Source organism: Notamacropus eugenii, chromosome 5 (assembly GCF_028372415.1).
Source record: "Notamacropus eugenii isolate mMacEug1 chromosome 5, mMacEug1.pri_v2, whole genome shotgun sequence".
Classification (NCBI taxonomy): Eukaryota; Metazoa; Chordata; class Mammalia; order Diprotodontia; family Macropodidae; genus Notamacropus; species Notamacropus eugenii.
The window spans coordinates 126,743,154-126,767,950 of record NC_092876.1 but is presented as its reverse complement, the minus strand read 5'-3'; the positions used below and the strand labels follow the sequence as shown (position 1 = coordinate 126,767,950).

General features: G+C 41.2%; 1 protein-coding gene across 5 annotated transcripts in view; it reads left to right on the top strand.

Moving 5' to 3' along the window:
- Positions 1-23,606, top strand: part of ACER3 (alkaline ceramidase 3) — a 184,555-nt gene extending 160,949 nt beyond the window's left edge. For all 5 annotated transcript variants that reach the window (XM_072610777.1, XM_072610781.1, XM_072610778.1 and 2 more), the window contains 5 exons: positions 7,306-7,364; positions 15,211-15,312; positions 16,126-16,230; positions 22,165-22,210; positions 22,499-23,606. In XM_072610777.1, the coding sequence (XP_072466878.1) occupies positions 7,306-7,364; positions 15,211-15,312; positions 16,126-16,230; positions 22,165-22,210; positions 22,499-22,555 (369 nt within the window). In that variant the 3' untranslated portion in view covers positions 22,556-23,606. The remainder of the gene's footprint in view (positions 1-7,305; positions 7,365-15,210; positions 15,313-16,125; positions 16,231-22,164; positions 22,211-22,498) is intronic.
- The last annotated feature ends 1,191 nt before the right edge of the window (positions 23,607-24,797 follow it).

Sequence of the window (24,797 nt, the reverse complement as noted above, 5' to 3'; positions counted from 1 at the left end):
CAATGCTTACCATCAGAGGCCTCCAAAATAAATATGCACTGGTATCAGGCCATGGAAGAGCTCAAAAAAGATTTTGAAAATCAAATAAAAGAGGTGGAGGAAAAATTGGGAAGAGAAATGAGAGTGATGCAAGAAAATCATGAAAAGTGAGTCAACAGCTTGCTAAAGGAGACCCAAAAAAAATGCTGAAGAAAATAACCTTAAAAAATAGGCTAACTCAACTGGCAAAAGAGGTCCAAAAATCCAGTGAGGAGAAGAATGCTTTAAAAAGCAGAATTAGCCAAATGGAAAAGGAGGTTCAAAAGCTCACTGAAGAAAATAGTTCTTTAAAAATGAGAATAGAGCAGATCAAAGCTAATGACTTTATGAGAAATCAAGAAATTTTAAAACAAAGCCAAAAGAATGAAAAAATAGAAGACAATGTGAAATATCTCATTGGAAAAACAACTGACTTGGAAAATAGATCAGGAGAGAATTTAAAAATTATGGGGCTACCTAAAAGCTATGATCAAAAAGAGAGCCTAGACATCATCTTTCATGAAATTAACAAGAAAAACTGCCTTGATATTCTAGAACCAGAGAGTAAAATATGTATTGAAAGAATCCACTGATCACCTCCTGAAAGAGATCCAAAAAGAGAAACTTCTAGGAATATTGTAGCCAAATTCCAGAGTTCCTAGGTCAAGGAGAAAATATTGCAGACAACTAGAAAGAAACAATTCGAGTATTGTGAAAATACAATCAGGATAACACAGGATCTGGTAGCTTCTACGCTAAGGGATTGAAGGGCTTTGAATGAGATATTCCAAAAGTCAAAGGAACTGGGATTAAAACCAAGAATCACCTACCCAGCAAAACTGAGTATAATACTTCAGGGGAAAAAATGGTCATTCATTGATATAGAGGACTTTCAAACTTCTTGATGAAAAGACCAGAACTGAATAGAAAATTTGACTTTCAAATACAAGAATCAAGAAAAACATGAAAAGATAAACAGGAAAGAGAAATCATAAAGGACTTTTTAAAGTTGAACTGTTGACTTTCCTACATGGAAAGATAATATTTGTAACCCTTGAGACTTTTCTTAGTATTTGGATATACTCCAGGAGGAGCTCTCCACCCTCCACTCAGCAAGGGAGATGCCAAGGGCAAGAGGGTCCTTTTGAGATGTGAATTTGTGAGTTCTAGGACTGAAGTGATCTTTCAGGATAAAGAGCTTTCTGGGACATAATGGAGAAGCCACAGGAGTGCAGGATGGTAGGAAATGAAGGTTTAAGCAAGTCTAGGAAAACCTTCTTAATAAATAGAACTGTTCAGAAGTGGACCAGGGTATCTTGAGAGATAATGAGACCCAGAAGTCTTCAAGCAAAAGTTGGATAACAGCATTTTAGGGATTCTTAGTCATTTACAAGTTACAGATGACCTCTGAAGTTCTTTCCATTTCTAATATTTGCAATTACAGTTTAACAGTCTTTTTTCAAAAATATTTTTGAGAACCTGATTATTATACTGCCACTTGTGGTTCTCAGTACTCTGTACAAAGATGAAGAGTGTGAGTGTTTGTCCTCTCAGACCCTAGAGTCAAATAGGGGAAGTAGTGTAGCAGAGTAGAAACATCAAACTGGGCAAAACCTCCTCTTCCCTGTGCCTCAGGAGCTTGTGCAATTGGTGCCAGGGGAGTAGCAGCAGAGACCACCACAGAGACAGTGTCAGTGTGGAAGGGGCAGGCAATACCTGTGCTTGGCCTGTGGATCCACAGTGGTGCCTGCAGTGTTGGGGAGACCCCGCGTTCTCCATGTCTTGGGACAAGGTGAATAGCAGCTACCAGTTCTTCCCCAAAGATCTTAGGCTACTACCATTCAGTAGAGTCCCTGGCAGGTAAGCTTTGGATTAGGTTCTCAGAGTCCCCTTTCCAGGCCCATCCTTTGACAGTGTCTTCCTGAGGAAAGAAATCAAAGAACTAATGATGAAAAGGAAGAGAAGCAGGAGATGTTTCTGGTCCAGGAAACCTTCCCTTCCGCTCCTTCCTTTCTTCTCTGGCCCAATGATCTGTCCAGGAAATTACCAAAATCTCTTGGGAAAATAAGATACTTACAGAGTCTCTATTTCTGTCATCCATGCGCTACATTTCTCAGACCCTTGAGGATGAAACAATCTTGGTGAAGGGTGCCCTGACTTAGGGAAATCCCTTAACTCTTCCCTGTCAAAGTGAATTAAATGGCTGCTCAGGCCATGTCTGAGCTCCTGCAGATCAAAGCAGATCACATGTCATCCTACCCAAGAGTGCCCCTTGCTCAGATTCAGCTGCTTCTATTGGTGCAACTTCCCTGTAGTCCCACCCTACAAGCACCCCTGTGCTTAGATTGACTGACATGAGTGGTTATATGGTCCTACTAGACTCCTGAGTCCACAAAGAGTCAGGCAAGAAACTATAGCTCCAGATTCAGGAGCAAGAAAAACATCAGGTGCTCAAGGTCACTGTGTCCACAGAGAGCTCCTCTTAGAATACTGGTATCTCACTAAGCAGAGGCCATGGGATCCAAAGGACATAAGTTCTCCTTTTTATGGTTAAGAGCTACTAGCCAAAGGACCCCAGCAAAGCTAGACTTCAAACAAGATGGTTTCATTGAGGTTGAACACGATAGTGTTTTTCCCTCTACCTGGCTCCCCTGCCCTTAGACAGTGAGATATGAGAGTGTGGCACCTCAGAGAGCTAAGGAGTATACCTGTTCTTGGAGCCTTCCTTTCCAGTCCTCTCTGAAAAGCTCTTCTTCCAGTTGCCCTAAAGGGCCATCTGAGAAGGACCTTCACCACTCCCTTTACCTCACTTGCCCCACTTTACCTTGTCATCAGTTAACCATCGACTCTCTTGTACCAAGGTTTCGGTGTGCAGGTATGGATCTTCTACAATATTGCTCTTGTCAGTTCCTAAGGGTAGATCTTTTTCCATTTCTGCCAGCTAGTGGACATGAGTCCTGATTCCCCCTTGCCTCACACACAGCTGGATAATCTTGGAGCCCCCCCCTTTTTATGTGTATGTGTAAATGTGTCCTCTGACCCCTTTTTCCTCTCACTGATTTTTTGGGAGGATCTTGGAATACAAAGGTATATTTCAGGCTTCTCACTCCCAAATGTCTGTTCATGTGAAAGAGTCATTTTTGTAACTGGAGATAAAATAAAGCTGTGATGTGATTTGAGTAAAAAGAAAGAAATGGAGTTAAAAGACCTAGGTCTGTCACTATTTACTAACTGCATGATCACAACATACATTCTTACAGCATTTATTTATTTATGCCATTTAATATTTACAAAATATTTTCCTCAATAATCCTGTGAATCAGCTTGTCCAAATACTATGCCTATTTTGACAGAGTAAGGTCCTATTTAACTCTGTATACCATACATTCATTCACCAATTTTGTCATTTTTATTTCTGCAGTATTTCTCACATCATGCCCTTCCTTCTCCAGTTCTATTCCGATTGTACATATTTAGATCCTATTAAAAGGACCAACCCCTGACTACTTTTTAAAGAGACCTATTCACTGAATAGGCATTACCTCACTTTAAGGGAGTACCTGAAAAGGCCTTAGCCTAAAAGGCCAAGGTCTCCCATTGCATCCTGGGTCATCTCCAGTCATCCTGATGAATATCTGGTCACTGGATTCAGATGACTCTGGAGGAGAAGTGAGGCTGGTGACCTGCACAGCCCTCACTCACTCAAAACAAGGTCAAGTGCAAGTCATGTCATCATTTCTCTGATGGCATGGTCTTCTTCCATAACAAAGGATGAACACAACACAAGATCCTGATCTTTTTGCTTCTAGCCTGTTGTAATTTTGGCCTTCTTACTAGTCTCCTTGCTTCTAGTTTATCTTCTCTGTAATTCACCCCTCACATCAATCGTTCAAATAATTTAAAATTAGACTCCTAATTGAATTAGATCATCTCAGATCCCTCCCAATTCTGAGAATCTTTTATTCTATAATCTTCATAATGTTTACCTCTATAATAATGTTACTCCTCTCTTAAATGCTTTCGTGACTCTTCATTGTCTCCTAAATCAGTATAAGCAAACACCTGACTCTGACCTTGCACAGTCTGTCTCCAGGCTTTCTGACTAGCCTTATTTCATACTGTTCCCCTTCATACATTCTGAAGTCCATCCGAACTGGACTATCTCTACTCCACTCCACCCCCTATTCTTGTTCTGCTCTTTCTGACCTTTGTTTACAGCATCCTGCATGCCTGAAATAAATGTCTTTTATCTCTTTCTGGGCATTCCTTCCTTCAGGACCTTTTCTATGAAAATGACCCTGACACCTTCCCCTCAGAACTGAAACTGATTCAGAAAACTTAGAACCCTCTCTTCAATACTTACCATGCTTGCTTTTGTAGTATAGTTGTATGTTTATCTTTACCCCTTATCCCATTAGGTTGTAAACTATTTAAAAACTGCGTCTCTGTCAAAGAAAAAGACATATGAGTGACAAAGGAAGATAGACTGGTCAGGGGTGAAAAATGAGAGATAACAGATAGCCATTTAGGAAAAGGAAGTATAGAAAACTCTGCTTACAAAACAGACTCTAAGGGATGATTGTGTGTAGTACCAGTAGATCCTTGTATGGAAAGTGCTTTGTAAAGCTTAGGGTTCTATCGAAATATGAACCTACTATTATATTGTGTTCCTTTAGACAGGTGAAATTCCACAGTGATGACAGTTGCTTTTTGTGCATTTCAGAGCACTTAAATAGCCATCATCTCACAGAATCTTCTCACAGTGGACCAATGAAGTCGTCAGGGCAAGGATCATAGATTTAGAACTGGAAGGGATCTTAGAGATGATCTAGTCCAGTAAAGACTTGCCTAAGGTCACCTGCGCAGTAAGTGACAGAGCCAGGAACAGAACCCTGCTCTTTTGTGTATTCTTTTCTTGACACTGGGACTACAAATGACTTTTTGGTGGTGAAATTTGTTTAAAATAAGAGTTTGCCAAAAGATACATTTGCAATATGTTGGAACTAAAGATTAAACATAGCCAATAAGCAGCATGAATCAACAGATGGAATGAAATAGGAGAAAGGCAGCTGATGTAGTAGAAAGAACACAGTCTCGGAATCACAGGCTGAGTTCCATCTCTCCTACTTACTAGCTCGGTGAATGTGGGTAAACCACTTCAGTTCCTTCATCTGTAAAATGGGGATAATAAGACTTTCAGTATCTACTTCACAGGGGTCTTGTGAGGAAAGTACTTTGTAAGCCTAAGAGTGAATTAGAAATACAGATGAGTGAGCTACTGTTAGTGCTAGTATTAAGAATAAATTAAAATCTTTTTATCTGATTTCTTGGCTTGAAAGGGGTGGCAAATAGAAATAATATCAGATTGGAAAACTAGGTTTTGTCATATTTTTATTTTCAAATGCTTTTCCTGTTCCTGAGCTCCATCCACTATGAAAATATGTAGTGTTTGAACTGCATTCATGGTGTGCCAGCCATGGCAAACACAAACAAGGAGTTTAGTGATCTTAGAGGAAGGTGCAGAAAGAGTGGCAGATGAGGGACCCACTGATGTGGTCTGTGACCTTGAGAAGGTCACTTCCCCTCTCTGGATCTCAGTTTCCTCTGTAAAATGAGGAAGTTAGACTGGATTGAGCTCTAAGCCTCCTTTTAATCCTTTAATCCCTTCTAAGGTCCCTTCCAGACTGACCTCTGATGTTTAAGCAAAGAGGAAACAAATGCATTGGCTCAGAGCTTGGTGAAGTACACAGGTTCTGGAGTCAGAGGAACAAGGTTCATGCTTATCACCTGGGTCACCTTGAGCAAACAACTCTCTGGGCCTTAGTTTCATCCTTTGTAAAAGGAGAGGCTTTGACTGGGCGACCTCTGAGCCTCATCGCAATTCTGGCCCTTTGTTGGTATTATGCTATGAAAGTGGGAAGGACGTGTACCTTTTTGTTCTGTGGGAGGCATTACCACATAGTGAAAGAGCATTTGACTTGGCATGGGAACTCATACATGGGATACATGTAACTTAGCTCTTCAGGGTGAAAAACTGACTGGGGGAGTTAATTCCTCTCTCAGCCACTTTCCTCGTCTGTAAAATGGGGATAGTTATACTTATACTGCCTACCTCACTTTATACTAGACAATTCTCTAAGATGTTAATTTGCCAAGGAAGTGCTGACCTACATTGTTAGAGAAAATTCCTTGCTGGGAACTTCCTGCACCAGATGACATCAGATCCAGGCCATAGAAAGAGTACTTGCCTCACAAGGGTGCTTGTGAGGATCAAATGAGATAATATGGATACAGAAGTGTATGAACCTTAAAGCATAGAATACTATGCCCAGACAAGGAAACTTGAGAGGGATGTGATCATGGGAGGTCAGAGAAAATGGCACAGTGTTCAGTCCTAACCATACCCTAGCAGTCTGGCCTGTTTGTGATCTCTACAGGAGGTGGCATGGCATCATAGGAGGGGTCCTGGAATGACCCCAGGAGCCCTGGGTCCTGGTCCAAGAGGTGCCAGTGAATTGGTTTGTGGCCCTGGATAATCACTTTTCCTCCCTGAGCTGGTTTCCTATTTTATAGAATGAAGAGGTTGGACTGGAAGCACTTCAGGTGCCCTCTAGCTCCAGCTTTCAGCAGTTTTCTGCCCCTCATACCCCAGAGCTGCTCTTGGAAGTGTGGAATCAGACTGCTTCACTTCCCAGTGCCTAATTCCCAAGGTGGAGCAGAGATTATGATGACCTCCAATTGCAGACTCTTACAGCCAGAATAGACCCTAGTGGGGAGGGGACATGACCCAGCAACCACACTTTACAGATGAGGAGGGATTTCTGCAAGGTCACAGAGGTAGGCCACACTAGATCCCAGGACTCCTGACTCCTAGTCCAGATCTCACTGTAGTACACCAGACTTCTAGCCTGTTACTCATTTAAGCAAATATTAAACAAAGTCCAGGTGCTTTAAATTGCAGGAATGTCATCAAACCCACATATGACTTCTAATGTTAGTTCTTTCTATAAGTGTTCTAATACAATCTGCAGTGATTAAACACAGTGTCTGACACATACGAGACTGTTATAAATGTTTATTGACTGACTAATGGATCAATGAAAGAACAAATGTCTGGTTTTTAGGATTCCAGGGAAGGAAAAACAATTTTTATTTGGTTTTTAATGGTAGAGGAGGTAAAACAAGTTCAAATTCAGTGTGAATTTTTTCTTGGTAACTGAAAAAAGTTCCCTTTTTAAAAATCTATTCAAGGTTGTACTTACGTTACATTTTCTCTTTCTCCTCCAGGTCATGTATGGACTATTGGTTTTCACTCTAGTACTGCGGTCTATTTATATTGTTACATGGTGAGTCTTGCAACATCAGCTCTGCGTTATTATTACCTAGACTGAAGTGTGGCAGTTGCATAGAATCTTATATATGAGACTGCTCTTCAACAATTTCTCTTTTTTAATTCAACAGTGAACATCATGAATTGTTCTTGAGGCCCACAGCAGTACTGAAAAAGGTGGGGAGGGGGGGATTTGTTTAACAGATACACCTGCTACGTGTCTCTGCCCACCAGCACCTCAGAACACAGGACAGTGAAGCTTGGGAGCTTGGAATACAGAGCGTTCTAGCTAGAAAAAGACTTTTCTTTTTGTGATTGAGAAAACTGAGTTTCAAAAAGCCCCTGACTTGCTCCCAGGCCCACAGCTAAGGAGAGGCCTTACCAGCCACCCCCCTAGGATCCTTTCCCAGATATTCGACCATTCAGTAAATTCCACAGCTTCCAGGCACCTCCAAAAACCAATGTAAAATCCTTTGTTTGGCCTTGAAAGCCCTTTACAACCTGACCTCTTCCTCCCTCTAATCTTATACTTTCCTACCTTCCAAATAACTTGATGACCCAGTAATACTGGCTTACCTTCTTCATGCATAACACTCCCTCAAGTCAAGTCAGTGAGCATTATTAAATAGCACTTAATATGCGCAAGGCACTGAGCTAAGTGGTGGGGATACAGAGACAAACAAAAGTAATTCTGCCCTCAGAGAGCTCGTGTTCTAATGGGGAAGACACCAAGCAGACAACTGTCCATACAAGATGTACACAAGGTAAACAGGAGATTGTCTCAGAGAGAGTGCACCAACATTTACCTTTTCTCTGCCATGCCCACAGTGCTCCCATTTTTGTCTCTGCCTCTTGGCTTCCCTGGCTTCCATCAAGACTCACCTCCCAATGATATTCAATAGGTTGACTGTCAAGGCTTGGAATTCTAAAGGCTTTGAGGAGAGAAGGGAGGGCAGTTTTAAGGAGCCAGTCAATGACTTTTTCTGTATTTTTTCTAAATCTTTTAAAATCCTAGGAAAACTAGCAAATTTTAGCATACTATTTGTGTGAACCTATGAATTTCCAGCTTGGTATAACAGAAAAGGGTTGGATATAACAACTGACAAACAATTGAAAGGGGATGTTGATGAATCCTAATTGCTGAGGGCTTGTTTTCTCTCCTCATCTTCTATTGCATGAATGCCTTCCCCCTCCATCCCCTTCACCCCTGTCTCACATGAAGAGATGATCCTTCTCACCAAGGCAAACCCCTCTACCTGCAATCTCATCTTCTCCAGCAGATTATCCCCTCTAACTCCCCTACTCCCACTTATTTTCAATCTCTTCCTGTCTACTGGCTGCTTCCCTAGTGCCTACAAACATTTCCATATCTCCCCTATGTACAAAAACCACTTGATTGATCCCTCCATTGCTGATAACTGTCATTCTATATCTCTCCTAACTTTTGTGGCTAAACTCCTTGAGAAGTCATCTATAGTTGGTATTTCTACTTCCTTTCCCCTTCACTGTTCTTAACTTTCTGCAGTCTACCTTTTGACATTATACAAGGCTATAGGTAGCTAGATGGTTCAGTGGCTAGAGCACCTCATCTAAATATAATAGTACTTACTATCAAATGAAATAATATTTGTACAGTGCTTAGCGCAGTGTCTGGCACATACTAGGTGCTTAATAAATACTGTTTTCTTCATTGTAATAACTAGTGTTTTCAGACCTTTTCCATGTATTGATTGGATTTGTAAATTTTTTCCTGGTTTTTTTAAAAAATATTCTTTGTTATATATTATATAAATATATCAATAATATATTTTAATTTTTTCTAAGAAAGAGACTAAGACTAAGAAACGAGAAGATGCAGTTCCTCATTCTAATTCTTTTTCTTTTTCAACACGAGCCAGCGCCAAGCTCTTCTCCTGGGCTTATCTAAGTTTTCTCCCTCATCAAATAACAACAGTAGCTTCTATTTCTGTAGTTGTTTTTGGTTTACAATAATAACAACCAGGGAATGTAGGGATTAAAAGAATTGCTATGCCCATTTTACAGATGAAAAACCTGAAGGGACTTGCTGAAGATCACATGTCTAACTAGCGATAGACTTGGAACACAAGCCTAGATCTTCTGATTTGCAGTCCATTTGTCTGTCTGCTCTACCCTGCTATCTCTCAGGGACTTGCACTATGATCTTTAGGTTCTTCCAATCCACTAATCCTATGACTCTGCATATGTCTCAGTTTGTCCTAAAGTCTGTTTCTTTTTTTCCCATTCTAAAGAAATGGTTGGAACAGCTTGGGAAAAAGTAGAAAACCTGTTCTTCCTCACCCTAGATTTACAGCATCTGAGGAAAAGATGTTCTGATTCCCAAACCTTGAGAGTCATTTTTCACATCTCTGAGAACACTGACATACAGAGGTCAGGACATTGACTAGAAGTGATCAGGACTTGACATCTAACAGTCCTGAGATGTGGCCCTAGAACCTTCCCCTTCATGAGGTCATACAGACTCTGAACTCTCAGAGAAGCATACAGGGGTGGAGAACTTGTGTCCTCAAGGCCACATGTGGCCCTCTAGGGGATCAAGTGTGACCCTTTAACCGAATCTAAACTTCCTAGAACAAATATTTTGTCAAAGGACAGCACTTGAGGATTTAAAGGGCCACATATGGCCTCAGGGCCTCAGGTTCCCCATTCCTGAATTAGAATGATTTCCTGCTAGCTGTGCAACTTTAACCAAGTTACTTAACTAAGGCCTTGGTGCTCAATTTCCTCATCTGCAAAATTAAGTTGGCCTCCATGTATTCTGAGGTCCCTTCCAACACTGTCATTCTGTGTTCTAAGTAATAACTTGTTCAGCTTCACACCAAAGGGCAAAAATAATAGCAGTATATAAAAGAGAACCAGATTTACATGTATGCTAAGGAAAAGCTTCCTCCCAACTTGAGATGTCCAAAAGTAAAATGGGAAGGGGCAAGTTCTCTTTTACTGAAGACTTTCATGTGGAGACTAAACTACTTGTTGAAGATATTGTAAAGGGTATGAGGTGGCCTCTAGGGTCCCTTCCTAACTGTAGCATTCAGTAGTTCTGTTACCTGTGGAATAAAATGCAAACCCCTTACCCTAGCAGAGACAATCTGGCTGCAGTCTTTCCCTTCACAGTAATTCCCTTCTACACTCTAACCACAGCCTGACTCTTAACTGTACCCTGATCTCACCCTGCCTTTACTGGCCCTATGTACTTTCATAGATCATCTCCAGACCTGGAACTATCTCCATATCTCTGCCCATTTAATCTTTCCTTCAAGACCCAGTTTACATACTATTTCCTCCATTTACCTTCCCTGCTCCCTGAATGGAAAGTGTTCTTCCTCAGATCACTGAATAACAGAATTGGAGAGTTGGAAGGAAGCTCAGGAGCACATATCATATTTAAATACAATTCAGTCCAGTTCCAGGAGCCAAGATGGCGGAGTGATCAGTAATTGCTATCTCCCTCCCCTTGTTGACCTTGATGAGCCCAGAAAATATCTCCCCAGGAAAAACCCTGAAACGGTGAGAGCAGCAGAAGGGGTAAGCAAACTCTTAGCCCATGAGGCTAGAAAGATCACTAAGGAGGGTTCCTCTTGCTGTGGCTGAAGGGGACCAGTGCAGAATCAGAGCTGTCCCAGACAGCCCCACCTCAACAAACCAGGAGAAGATCCTGAGCCCCAGGGGCATGAAGCCTGCAACTGCCAGCAACACCAGGACCCCAGGCATGCCTCAGCACCCCAGGGGAGTCAGGAGGACACTAGCACAGATGGGATCACCAACTGCTGAACTTGCCTATGCTCTAGCTCAGCGAGGAGACCTGTGGACAGACTAAACCTCACCCACACTTAACACAGCTAGCTCCAGGGTAACTGCGGGGAAACGCAAAAAGACCTCACCTGGCCTCTGCCTTCCCACACTAGCCAGCTCAGCACCAGATATGCTGCAGCATTTTAGCTTCTAGCTGAAAGAACCAGAGGCCACAACACACAAAGCCTCAGGTTTTAGGCACAAGAACTGTGGGACAGAGCCCCCTGGTACTCCAAATGCAGAGATCTACTTTAAAAACCAAGAAAAGGGTTATTATCATGAGTAAGAAGCAAAGCAGAAAAGATCGTAGAATCTTTTTGTGAGGAGAAGGACCAAAACAAATACCAAAGAGGTCCGCATTAAGACTGTACTCCAACCTGAAACTTCATAAGGGAATATGAACTGGTCTGAAGCACAAAGAGCCTTCTTGGAAGAGCTCAGGAAGGATTTTAAAAGCCAAATTAGAGAAATAGACGAGAAACTGACCAGTGACTTTAAAAATGTGAAAAAAAAAATCACAGAAGAATTTAAAAGGACAATTGGACAAATGGAAAAGGAAGTACAAAACCTAACTGGAGAAAATAACTCCTTAAAGGAACAATTGGACAGATGGAAAAGGAGATGCAAAAGTTAACTGAGGAGCCACATACCAAAGAAATCCCCACTGCTCTGACACACCCAACAGGTGGTTCTCCTACCTCTGGTGGACTTCTAAGGAAGAAGAGTTCCCACCTCCAGAGGAAGCCCCTCCACTTTCAGAGCCCCAGAGTTATTAGGAAGTGGATCCAGATGCCAAACTGAATTTGCCTCTTTATAACTCACACCCATTGCTCCTGGTTCTATCCTCTGGGTCTGACCAGAACAAATTTCCTCCACATGACAGATCTCCAAATGATTAAAGATAGCTATGGTCCCCCAGGAGTCTTTTTTCCAAGCTAAACATGCCCATATCCTTCAATTTTTACTAAGACATAATGGATTCAAGATCCTTTACCATCATGGTTGCCCTTTTCTGAACACTCATCAACATATCCATGTTTTTAAACTATAGTACCCAGAAATGAATACAGTACTCTAAACAGCATCCAGCATAGGCAGTGTACAGTGCCTATTCCTAAGAGGCTAATTTTTTTTAAACAAGTGTAAGATTTTATGTTTAACCCTATTGAATATCTTCTAATTAGAATTCAACATGATGTTCAAGCCCAGGAATGAGGAACTTGCAACCTTGAGGCCACATGTGGCCTTCTAGGTCCTTGGGTGTGACCCTTTGACTGAATCTAGACTTCTAATTTTATACAACTATTCTCTCCCTTTCTGGGACATCATCCTTGCAAGGGTCAAATCTTCTGTCCACTTCAGATTCTTTTTTTTCCTCTTTAGATCTTTGAAGTCTTAGATTTGGCCCTTTTTGGAACTCTTCATTCTTCTTAATAACCGGGAATATTAGAGGCGCATACTTCAAGACCCCTCACTTTCTTCTCTGGGAGGGACATCAGCCTATACTTGGAACATAGATAACAAGTCACTCAACTATGGGAAAAATACAGACATTATACATTTGATACTAGTCACTGCACAATTCCCCCTATTTTTCAGCCTTATTTCAGCTCTTTTTGAGGTGGCAAAGAATTAGAAATCAAAGGGGTAATCCTAAATTTGGGAAGGCTGAATAAGTTATAGCTTATAGTTGTGATGAAGTACTATTGTGTACTATAAGAAATGATGAGGGGGTGGCTTCAGAAAAAGAGCAAACCCATATAAACTGATTCAAAGTGAAGTGAGAAGAACCAGGAGATCATGTACATAATACCAGCAATGTTGTCATGATAATCAGCTGTGACAGACTTGGCTACTCAGATCAATACAGTGATCCAAGACAATTCCAGACGATTCATGATGAAAATGCGCTCTCCATATCCAGAGAGGGAACTGATGAACTGAGTGAAAATTGAAGTATGAGTTTCTTGCTTTTTAAAAAAAACCATGGCTAATACGGAAATACGTTTTGTATGATTTCGCAGGTATAACTGTGATATTGCTTGCCTTTTCATTTGGTAGGGAAAAGGTGGTGAAAGGGAGAGAGATAATTTGGAACACAAAATTTAGAAAGAATGCTAAAAATAACTAAATAATATTTTTTTAAATAGAGTGAGGAAGACCAGAGTTGAAATCCTGTCTCAGAAATTACTAGCTATGTGAGCCTACATGGGCCACCCTAACCTAAGTGTCAGTTTCCTCATCTGTAAATGGGAATAGTAAAGCTCTTACCTCACATGATTATTGTGAAGATTAAACAGGAATATATATGTATATATAAATTTAAAAATGTACCTAAATAACTACAAAGTGAATAAAATATGTGGGAGTTTGTAACTAAAGCATAACTCAGTGCTTGTATAGATTTTAAAAGATATTTATAATAAAATGCCTGTAATAAAAAAATTATAAAATTCTCCTCAAAGAAATAAAGAACAATTTAAATATAGCTATAGGAATATCCAGTTTTCACAGATAAGCTGTGCCAATAGAATTGACCTGACAGTACTACCAAAGTTAATTCGCAGGTTAAATTATGTTCTAATCAAAATAATACTTTATAGAGTTAGGTAAAATAAGAACAAAGTTCATTTAAAGGAACAAAACATCTAGAATATCAAAGCAAATAATGGGAGGGATGTAGGGATGAAGGGAGAATACCATTTCCAGACCCCAAACTATATCCTAAAGCAGCAGTCATTAGAACCATTTGGAGCTAGTCAAATCATGGAAAAGCAGATCAGTGGAATAATATAGAGAAGAAAGAAACAGAAATACTGGATTCCAATAAGTAGTGTTCGATAAACCTGGAAGCATAAATTACCTAGGAAAGAACTCCCTATTTGATAAGAACCATTGGGAAAACTGGAAAGCATTTTGGCAGAAATGAAGGTTAGATCAACATCTTATATACAGTATTCCACAACAAATTTAAAATGAATACATGACTGGAATATTAAAGATTATAGTATAAAAATATTTTAAAAGGAGATAATACACTTTTTACAGCCATGGACAGAGAGTGAAGTCTTAATCCGACAAGGATAAAGGCAATTACAGACGATAAAAAGGATGACTGATTACATGAAATTGAAACGCTTTTATGTAAAATTAAAGCATCAGGAGAAGGGACGCAATGGAGGAAAAAATCCTTCTGCAAAATATCTGATAAGGTTTGATATTGAAGATATATAGAAACAGAAATAATGACAAGTTACAACATTCATGCTTAAAGGTTTGCAAAGCACTTGAAAAACATTATTTCATTTGGTCCTCATGATAATCCTACAAGGTAGGTGCTGTTATTATCCTCCCTTTACAGATGAGGGAACTGAGGCAGGCAGGTTAAGTGACTTGCACAGGATCAGATGGCTACTGTGTGCAAGGCATTGTGCTAAGTGCAAACAATAAAAATGCAAGTAAGCAAGACAGTCCTTGCCCTCGTAGAACATACTCTAGTGGAGAAGATAATACATCAGAGGGAGCTAGAAAGGATGGAGTGAGAGGGTATGCAGTGTGGAGATGTCCAGGAAATGGCACAGAAGCCTGGTGAGATTGAAGCCTACCTGTGAGAGCCCAAGGTGGTTCCAAGGGAGGAATCCAAGCTTCAGTGAGGGTGGCCCAGATACCTAGTTGCTAATGCCATGATGACTTAAATAAAAACTTGTGGGATTTCAGCAGAGAAACTATTTGAGACCTGGTATAGAGATGGTCAAGAAGATGGAGCAGGAAAATGACATTTTTGCAGTTATGTTGGAAATTATTGGAAGAACAGCACTATGGATTAGAGGGGGAGAGAAAAGATCTCTGTATGCACAGAGTATGAGGGGAAGAGCCATGTGGATAAGGCTGTAAAGTTGAGTCCAGACTGCAGAAGGCCTTACATGCCAAACTACAGTGTGTACTTTATCCTGAAGACAGCAGAAAAATACTCAAGAGTTTTGAACAGTGAATTTAACTGAATTAAATTTTGCTTTTTCTTCTCTCCACAGGGTATACCCGTGGCTTAGAGGACTGGGTTATACATCCTTAGGCATATTTTTGATGGGATTTTTCCTTTGGAATGTAGACAACATCTTTTGTGAATCACTGAGGTGAGGAAAAACAAACTTAATTATATTTTTTCTGGAAGCATGACAAATATAACGTGATGTGTAATGGTAAATATTACATGTATGTGTCCTCTGCCTTACAGAGCTGATTTGAGGAAAGTCCTTTGGAAGTGTCAGGGCACAAAAGAAACCTGATCATCGTGTGGTGTATACATTTCTGACCCCCCGTCTGTCACGTTTTATAATATCATTGAAAAGTTTTACTCTAAATCCACTGGGAAAATATAATAACAGATCAAAACACTGTTTTAATGATAGAAAAACAGAGATTTCAGTGTAGGCCGAAGTTTGAGGAGTAATCACAACCACCCAGAGGCACAGGCGCTGGAAATATTAGTGCTTCACCTGTGCACAGTGACCTGCCCCGGGTCACAGAGTTGGAATGTGCTGGAGAGAAACGCAGGCTTCCAGACTCTAGTCAATATTATATGAAAACTAAGGTCCAGGTTGAAGAACACAATGGTAGCTTAGGGAATATAAAGTCTTACTCCTATGAATTCATGGGAATATTTTTTAAAAGTTGCCTTATTTTACCTTAGTTGTGTTATCTGTTGACTAAGACTAATAATGCATTTCTCCACCAGAAGGTGGTCTTAAGTAGGGCATGAACAAAGAATGTGTCAGAAGCCCTGAAGATTTACGCCCTCACCTGTAGCAATCCTAAAGAATTAACATTCTTTGCTGTGCATGAAGAGCATGTGCTTGGTAATCCCCAGGGCTGTGTCAGCAGGCACTATAATTGTATATTTTTGTGATTATACAAAAATCGGTTTGTTCTATTTTTCCTCCTAACAGGAACTTTCGTACAAAGGTACCACCTTTTGTGGGTGTTTTTACACAGTTACACGCTTGGTGGCACATTCTTACTGGCCTTGGCTCCTATCTTCACATCCTTTTCAGGTATGGAATAGAAATTTGGGGGAGGGGGAAAGAGGGGAAACCATAGCCAATGTAGTATAGTTGTGTGGGGGTGTTTTTCCTCTTTATTATATTTACAATCCCTTTGAAAGCCCAGTATGTTTGGAACACAGCTTCGGATCCTCAACCCAAGTACAATACCTGGAGAGTAGATGCTTAGTACCGATTGAGTGGTTTGAATTACCTGGTCAGGGCTGGCCTTCAGCTTTCCCTTAATACCCTCGTGTGAATTAGGGAATCAGATTATTCCTAGAACAGATGAGGAACCTAAGAAGCAGGAAAAGGTTAGTAGTTGCTGATTGTGGACTGGCTTAAAAGTCTGAACCTGGGTGAATGGCAACCAAACCTAATGTTTGAGAGGGAATTGAACTGCTTAAGAGAGGAGAAAATGAGAGCACTGAAGGGGAGAAGAGAGAGCTAGTAATTCCTTCATCTGCACCACAGTTTTCCTTAAAACTGGCTCTGGGCAGAGAAGCAAACTTCGAAGGCCTTTCTTAGCATCTTCTTGATTCAGTAGCTCTGTTTTCTTGCCTTTCCCCACATACCCCTTTTCTCCCAGACTTCCTTTCTGCTGGAGACAATGCCACCATCCTTCCAGTCACTCAGGCTCACAACTCTTTTGCTGAAACATAAGTCTGGCCAGCTCACTCCACACCCTACTCAGTAAACTCTAGTGCTTCACTGTTACTTCCAGGATCACATAGAAAGTCTTTTGTTTGAAATTTAAAGCTTTTCACAACCCGGTCTCTTACAAGCCTAATTTCTAGTGTTCTTCCATTCCACCCCTCTCCACACCTTCTACTATCTGCCCATATAAGTCTGCTTGCTGTTTCTCACACTCCATGTCCCACCTCCACACCTTCGTACTGGATGTCCTCCACAGCTGAAAGGCTCTCGCTCCTCTCCTCTGTCTCTTGGAACCCCAGGCTCCCTTCAAGACTCAGCTCCAATGCCACCTTCTGCAGGAAGTCCTTTCCAGACTCCCCATCTGCTACAGCCTCCCCCCACCCCAGGCTAACTTGTATCTGTTCTGAATGTCTCCTGTATGAGCCTGTTTATTTAAATATCATCTCCACTAATCAGAATGCCAAGTCCCTGAGGATAAGGACTGTTAGCCATCCTTTTTATTCCCAGGACCCAGTACTGGGCCAGTTTAGAGCAGGTAACAAGACTTGCACTCTTTGCCTCATGGAATTTCTGTAAAAAGTTTTATAAAACATTCAAATGTGAACTATTTTGTTAGTAAATTCATTATTCTACTAATATAAATAATACATTTTTGGGAATAAGTTTTTCTGGCCATTTTAAATTTTTTAGTTAATCCTAAAATCTTTATTTTTGAAAATTATCTCACACTATTATTTTTACTCTACTCCAATTCAGAAATTTGGTTTTAGCGTTTTTTTGTGGGGGTTTTTTTTGACAACTTTCTTTTGGATTCTTAAGAAATATATCCTCAATAGCCCCAGTGTACTTGATAGAACAGGGTGTTCTAATAAACAGCAACTAGTTGGAAACAGGTAGTCTCTTCCAGTCTCCTGCTTGAGCAGCCCATATCTCAATCACAAGGTTTTCTTTCCTGCCCAAAGTCAATTAGTGCTGACACGTACTCCACACATGAGGCCCAGCTTCCTAGGAGAATATACTGGAGGACACGTTTGAATGCAGTTTACATAATAGCTGCTACATCTTGGAATACTCTTGGTGACCCCAGGTACCTTTTCTGCTTTAGGGACTTTGGCGGCAGCTTCACTTGGAATATCCCGCCCAAGTCTCTCTTCCTCAGCTCTGTAAGCCCCAGTCCTGGAGGACTTTCTCTTAAGCCCTCTCTCTCACTTCGCTTTCCCCCATCCTATATATCCACTGTGTCTATCCTCTTTGAAATGAGATTCAAAATTGAAATGTAAAATAAGGACATTTTCATTCCTAACCTTTCTTGCACTTTCTCTTCCTTGTCATTATAATTTCTTATTGATGCTTTATTTTTATATCACAAATATTTCAAGATATGCCTTTCCTCATGCCTCCACTGAGCCTCCTCTTGTAGCAAAAAGATCTAATGCTTGTGGTAGCATATGCAGCATTCCCCACACTAAATCAGGATTTCCAAGCACACACAGAAAGTCTCCAAGCTGGCCACTCCAACTTTTCCTTGTCTGCCAAGATAACCTCTCCACAGCTTACTTTACCATGGACATGTCATTTTACCTTTCCTATCATTCTTTCCTCCATAAAATGGCAGGGCTGGGTTTTAGGAACACTAAGATCCCTTCCAGCTCTCACATTCTACAGCCTAAGGCTGTTTTCAGCTCTGATACCTCCTGCAGCTGTTGTATCCTCTGTTACCAGGGGAGGAGAGAGAAGCATTCCCCTCCCTCCTCAGAAACTTCAGTGGTAGCACTCCTTCTCCTTCTAGCCCATGTGACCTCAAGGATTTGGGGAAATGAAAAAGAAGTTTCTATCACAGAAGGGTAGGGGAAATCTTCCAAAGACTGACTGTGCCCAATTCACAGGAATACTGATACCACAAGTCTGATTGTTATAGATCATGACTCAGAAGCATGGAAAACACTTGTGTTCAGCCATGTTCCACTCTTGTGACCCTATTTGGAGTTTTCATGGCCAAGATACTGGAGTAGTTTGGCTTTTCCTTCTCCAGCTCATTTTGCATATGAGGAAACTGAGGCAAACAGGGATAAATGATTTGCCCAGGGTCACATAGTTATGCATCTGAGGCCAGATTTGAACTCAGGAACATGAGTCTTCCTGACTCCAGGCCCAGCATTCCTATCCATTGCACCAGTTAGCTGCCCCAGTGGAAAGACTAACATCCCAATTCTGCTTACTTTCCCCCAAGGCCTTGGTGTCCTTATTTCTAAAAGAAGGTGGTTAGGCAAAATATCTTAACATCACTTCTCCCTGTTAATCTATAATCCCTCTAACTGTTTGATATGTTGTAAGTCTGATTCTTGACTCAGAATCAGGATAGCTGAGTACTCTGACTATGCTGCTTACTGGTTGTGTCTTAAGCCAGGACTCAGACTCAGCCATTCTGATTCTGGAGAGGGAACAGAAAGGGCTGAGAGCTTATCTCACTTCACTAATGCTTGAATGTTCATAGTCACCTTCAGAGGACACAGCAGGAACATGAACAGGATGATAAAGGAGATGTTAGATTGCCCTGATCCTGGTAACATTTTCATGGTGGACCTCACTCAATTTCAGCTCAGCAAGCACACATTAAGCACCTAAGGGGTGCAAAGCACTGCTCTTGATGATGAGGGGATCTCCACAAAGGGTGTTGACACCAGTCTTGATGATGAAAATACCACAACCTAGGTTATGTGCCTCAGAGAAGTACAGAGTACTATGCTCCATGAAGGCCATGCTCTCTGTCTGTTTCCAAGGTGGCAAAAGCACTCTTCTTCCTCAGCACTTTCTCAGATATGGCACTGGAGGCATCAGGGATGGCTGGTGACAGCGAGGCCTTCTTTGAGTTTAATTTGAGGCCCTCAGTGAGGGGGAGCTCATTGAGGGCACAGACTAGATTATTCAATCTCAGGGTGCCTTAACTTGATGACTTGCCATGACAGTTTCTTCAGAACAGCCCTAAGAGTAGAGCTCAACAGTTTTTTGACAATTATACTTTACGTTCATAGGAAAAATACTCTGAGTGTCTGCACTGTTGTAGCCTGTACTTGGTGTTCTGGTAAACTTCTATTAGGCAGCAGGTATTTAAGTCCACTACTTTGAGCAGCCCACACACATAACTTGAAACCGTGGTTTTCTTGCAAAAAGATAAGTAATTATGGCCAATAATCATCCCATATATGGGGACTAATTTTCCAAAGTAGCATAGTGGGACACGGCAATATGGGAGAAGAGCTTGAAATCAGTCCCAGAAAGACTTAGATTTATTGTACTGTTTTACCAATGAGGAGACACAGAGTGATAAAGTGCTTTGCCCATAATCACAGAACTTTGTGTCTGTGCCTGGACTAGAACCCAGATCTCCTATCTCCATTTCCAGCACTCCGATGACCTTCTTCATCTTCACCAACAAACCTCACATACCAACTTGTTCCTTTAAATTCACTTTAATTTATCCAACATCTACTAAAGGCCTATGACTTTCTGGGCACTGGTGATACCAGTCCGTACCCTTGAGGTGATTCTGTTGTAGGGAAGATACCCTGTAGCATGTCCACAGAGAAATCAGCACCACGGTGTATACAGAGTTATATCTGGGGAAGAGAATGCCATCAGCTCGGGAATCAGGAAAAACCTGCTGAAGAAAATGACATAAGATTTGAGAATCTAAGAGAGAAAAATGAGAAAGGAGAGCATAGAGGGCAGCCCAGCCAGAGGCCTGGAGGCAGAGATGGAATGTCCTTTATGCAGAATAGCAAGGAGCCCAGAGCATAAGGGAGAGAAATATAAAGTCATTCTTGAAAGATACATCAGGGCCAGATTGTGGAGGTATTTGAGTCAGTCAGTTGACAAGTATTTATTCATGTCAGGCCCTGTGCTTATCCTTGGGGTTATGAAGAATCCCCAGCATAGTGAATAAAATTACACCTAGTTATACAGGGCTTCAAAAAACAGAATTTGTATTTTAACCTAGAAGCAAAAGCAAATCACAGGAACTTTCTGAGCCTAGAGGAGGGAAATATTGGAGCTTTAGGAATAGCTGACTTTGTACTTTGGTGCCAGTTAAGTTACTTAACCTGTTTGCCTTGGTTTCCTCATCTGTAAAATGAGATGGAGAAGGAAATGGCAAACCACTACACATCTTTGCCAAGAAATCCTCAAATGTGGGGTCATGAAGAGTCAGACACGGCTAAAATGACTGAACAACAACAAAATATAATTATATAGTATGGCATGTTATATTTCTCTGTGTCTGTTTCTTGTTCCCTGGGTTGATTTTTGTCAAGGGCACCGCCCTCCATCTTTCTAGGTACCCAAATTTACACCTTGAGAATTATCCTTGACTTCTTACATTCCTGCACTCCATATAACCATTTCACACTTCTCTCCATTCACACAATCACCACCCTTATTCTGCGTTCAGGGCACTTCTCACCTAGACAATTACAGTAACTTTCTAATTAGTTTCCCTGCCTCAAGTTTTTCTCCTCTGTCTGGCCCATCCTCCACATACCTGCCAACTGATCCTTCCTCCCCTATTTGATAAGATCCTCCTCCCCTATTCAATAAGCTCCCCTGTGACCTCTAGGATCAAATACAAATCCCTCTTTATAATTTAAAGCCTTTGACAGTCTGTCTAGAGTCTACCCTTCTGGGCTTATTAACACATTACTTCCCATAATGCACTCTGTGGTCCAGTCACACTGGCTTTCTTACTATTCTTCATGCACAAAATACAATGTCTCCTCATCATGCCTTTACATAAGCTAGCCCCTGTAGCTCAAGTATAGTTCTTCATCACATCTGCCTCTTAGAATCTCTGGCTCCCTTCAAAGCTCAGCACAAATTCTGCTTCCTACATGAGGCTTCTCCTGATCCTCACTCCCTGCCCTCAGCTGTTAACGCCCCCCTGAAAAATCACCTTGCGTCTATTTAGCACATACTTATATGGGCATGCTTGCCGAGAAATGAACATCAATTCACCATAAGGAAAACTTCCTAACAATTAGAGCTGTCTGAAAAAGGAAAATGTTCTGTCACATGAGGCAGTTAGTTTCCCATCTCTGTAGGTTTTCAAAGACCAAATGATTATTTGGTAGGACTTTTGTAGAGAGCCCTGCTCAGCTGTGAATTGGATTAGGTCATAAGAGAGGAAAGGGTTTGCCCAAAACTCTGCAGAAAGTAAGTAGCAACACTAACCTCTCTTCCAAATTGAGATGTTCTGTAATTCTGTCTCTTGAAATAACCCTTTTCTTTCCCTTTCAGCTTGTACACAAGGACACTTTATCTGCGGTATAGACCAAAGGTGAAGGTAAGCCCTAGTCTTTGTGCATTTGAGTACAAGAATTCCCTGGAGCTTTGGGTCCTGCTCTTAAGAACAGGAGCTTTACCTCCATCTACCATGGCTGGGGACAGTGGCAACCCAACATGGCCACCCTCAGACAGACCATTGCTATTAACCACAGTTTGATTCTTACGATTCAGCCAGAATTCCCTGATGTTCTAGACTAGGATGTTCTAACTCAACCTTTTTCTAGAATTTGTATTGAAAAAAAACTATTTTTCTTCTTTCTCTCTCCTCAAACCCTTACCTAAATAGTTTGTCTTTGGGATTTGGCCCATAATCCTGGTTGAGCCACCCAAGAAGCACTTATGAGAAGAGGTCCCACGGAGAAAGCACAACTACCTGCCACTGGCCTCGTTGCCTTGGGAAGATAATCCCAAGATTCTTCAAGTTTCCATATTAAATAATGTACCAGCCCTTGTGGTAAAAGGATGAGTCTCTGACCAACACCACCAGACCAGAATTGGAGTGAGAAGTGGGCATGCTGGGGACTTAATGTGTCTTTTTCTCCCTTATAATGTCTAAAAGGACACAATATGATGTTCATGTATATATTGAAGTGCTGCAGAAATTAGGCTTCTTTAATGAGCTAGTTCTGAACAGTGACCTTTTCCCCTTTGATGTGGACTGAATCTGATAACATGTAACTTTTCTCTATTATCTTACATTAATATGCAATTGAATAATGGAAGTTGTTGACTGGGATGAAGCCAGACTAGGTAACTATCCAGATGCTTAGTAGTGAACTAATACTTAGCTACATCATACTTCATTCAGGTACTTGTTGAAGGAAACTTAGAAGGTTGTTGGCAAGGTAAAAGGGTCCAACCATAGGACTGGGCTCAGCTCCACTTCTTGAACTAGCAGGTGGCCCAGTTGTCTCTGCTCTCATTGGGAACCACACATTCTAGCTCAGTCCTGCCACCACAGTCTGACATCTGTCACTTCTTCCCTACAGGCCATTGTACAGGCATTTTCCATGTAGCATTGACCCATAGAGGGTCTCAGATTCACAGCATCACTAATTACATCACAACCAGGGCCCATCATAATATTGGGGACGCCCATTACCGTGTCATTTTGACCAATGGCCCAAGTCACAAATTGGTCATCTGACATTCTTCTAGCTAGTACTTAACCCCAGCAATGTTAGTTACCTCCCTATAACCCTTGGGAATGTGGTTTCACCTTTTGCTCTGTTTCCAAGGAACCACTTCATTGGTACTAGGCAAGACATTCTCTGTACCTTCTGAGGTGGCTGTGCCAAACAAAGCCCAGTGCATCAGGGTTGGAGCTGGAAATCCAGGCTGTGATTTCTTTCTCCTCCTCAAGCTAATTAAAGATGATATTTCTAACAAGTGTCCACACTGTTGCCTCCAGCTCCTTCTGATCTTTGTAGATCCTCTTTACTTTTGCATCCTGCTTGTGGTCTAATCAAACGTGGAATAAGCCTGCCTCTGCTCTGTCCAGCTTTGTACTCCCATTACTTTCAGCTTCAGACAATACCAATGAATGACATAATACTGACTTTTCAAAATATTTGGTAATTGTCAATTCTTTAAGAGACATGAGACTCACAGTTTGCAAGGGGTGAAATCATGGGAAAACGCTCCCATATGTCTGCTCCTCTTTGCAACTGAGGGAAATAGGCCTCAGGCAGCTGCAGAGATGAATGTCGGCCTCTGTCACCAGGCAGCTCATTGGCTCATTCATATGTGGATTTGAAAGTGTGACTCCCAAAGTCAGCAGAAGACCTAACGGGGTGCCAGCAAATGAACGGTGGGAACGTGCGTGCTTCCTCTATGATGTGCCCTTTGTTAGCTCAAGCTCATTCTCCTCATGTGCAGTCTAGTTATGAAAGGCCTTGACCATTTTTACAGTATTAAATAAGTGACCTTAACATGAATTTAAAATAAGCCTATTTCAGGGTTTGGGGGATTTATTTTAAATATTTTATTGGATGACTTTTCATTGCTTTTCAAAATTTTATTTTCCTATTTTCACTCATCTCTGTGGTCCTCCTTTTCTGCCCTTCCACACATCAATGCCACTTTCTTTCTCTTTGGTCCAGTTCATCAGCCAGGTTGATCCCTGTCTAGATTTTATTCATTTTCCTTCCAGAAGACAAAACCTTAAACTTGAATGTGAGAGGAAGCATTGGCTCTGGTTCTCTGTGCCTTAGGAGGCTGAGACATTGAAGAATTCCACACACCACAAGTCACTTCTCTGCCTCCTGCTTTGGGAACTCTGAAAATTGCCTCTTCCATCCCGTCTTCAGCTCAGCAGATGCTTAACTCTTATGGATCTGTTCTTGAAAAGAGTTTTGGACTTAGAGTCCAAAGACCTGGATCTGTCAGTTACTAGTCACCTTCGTCAGATCACATCCCCTCTCTGAGCCTCAGTAGTCATATCTGTATTATGGGAATAATGATTAACTTGCCTTGCTAGGTTATTGTGAGGAAAACATTTTGTAAACAGCAGAGCACCATCTAAACATGAGCTGCTAATATTCTTTCTCTGCTCTTTACTCTCTTTTATACATAATAATATGCAG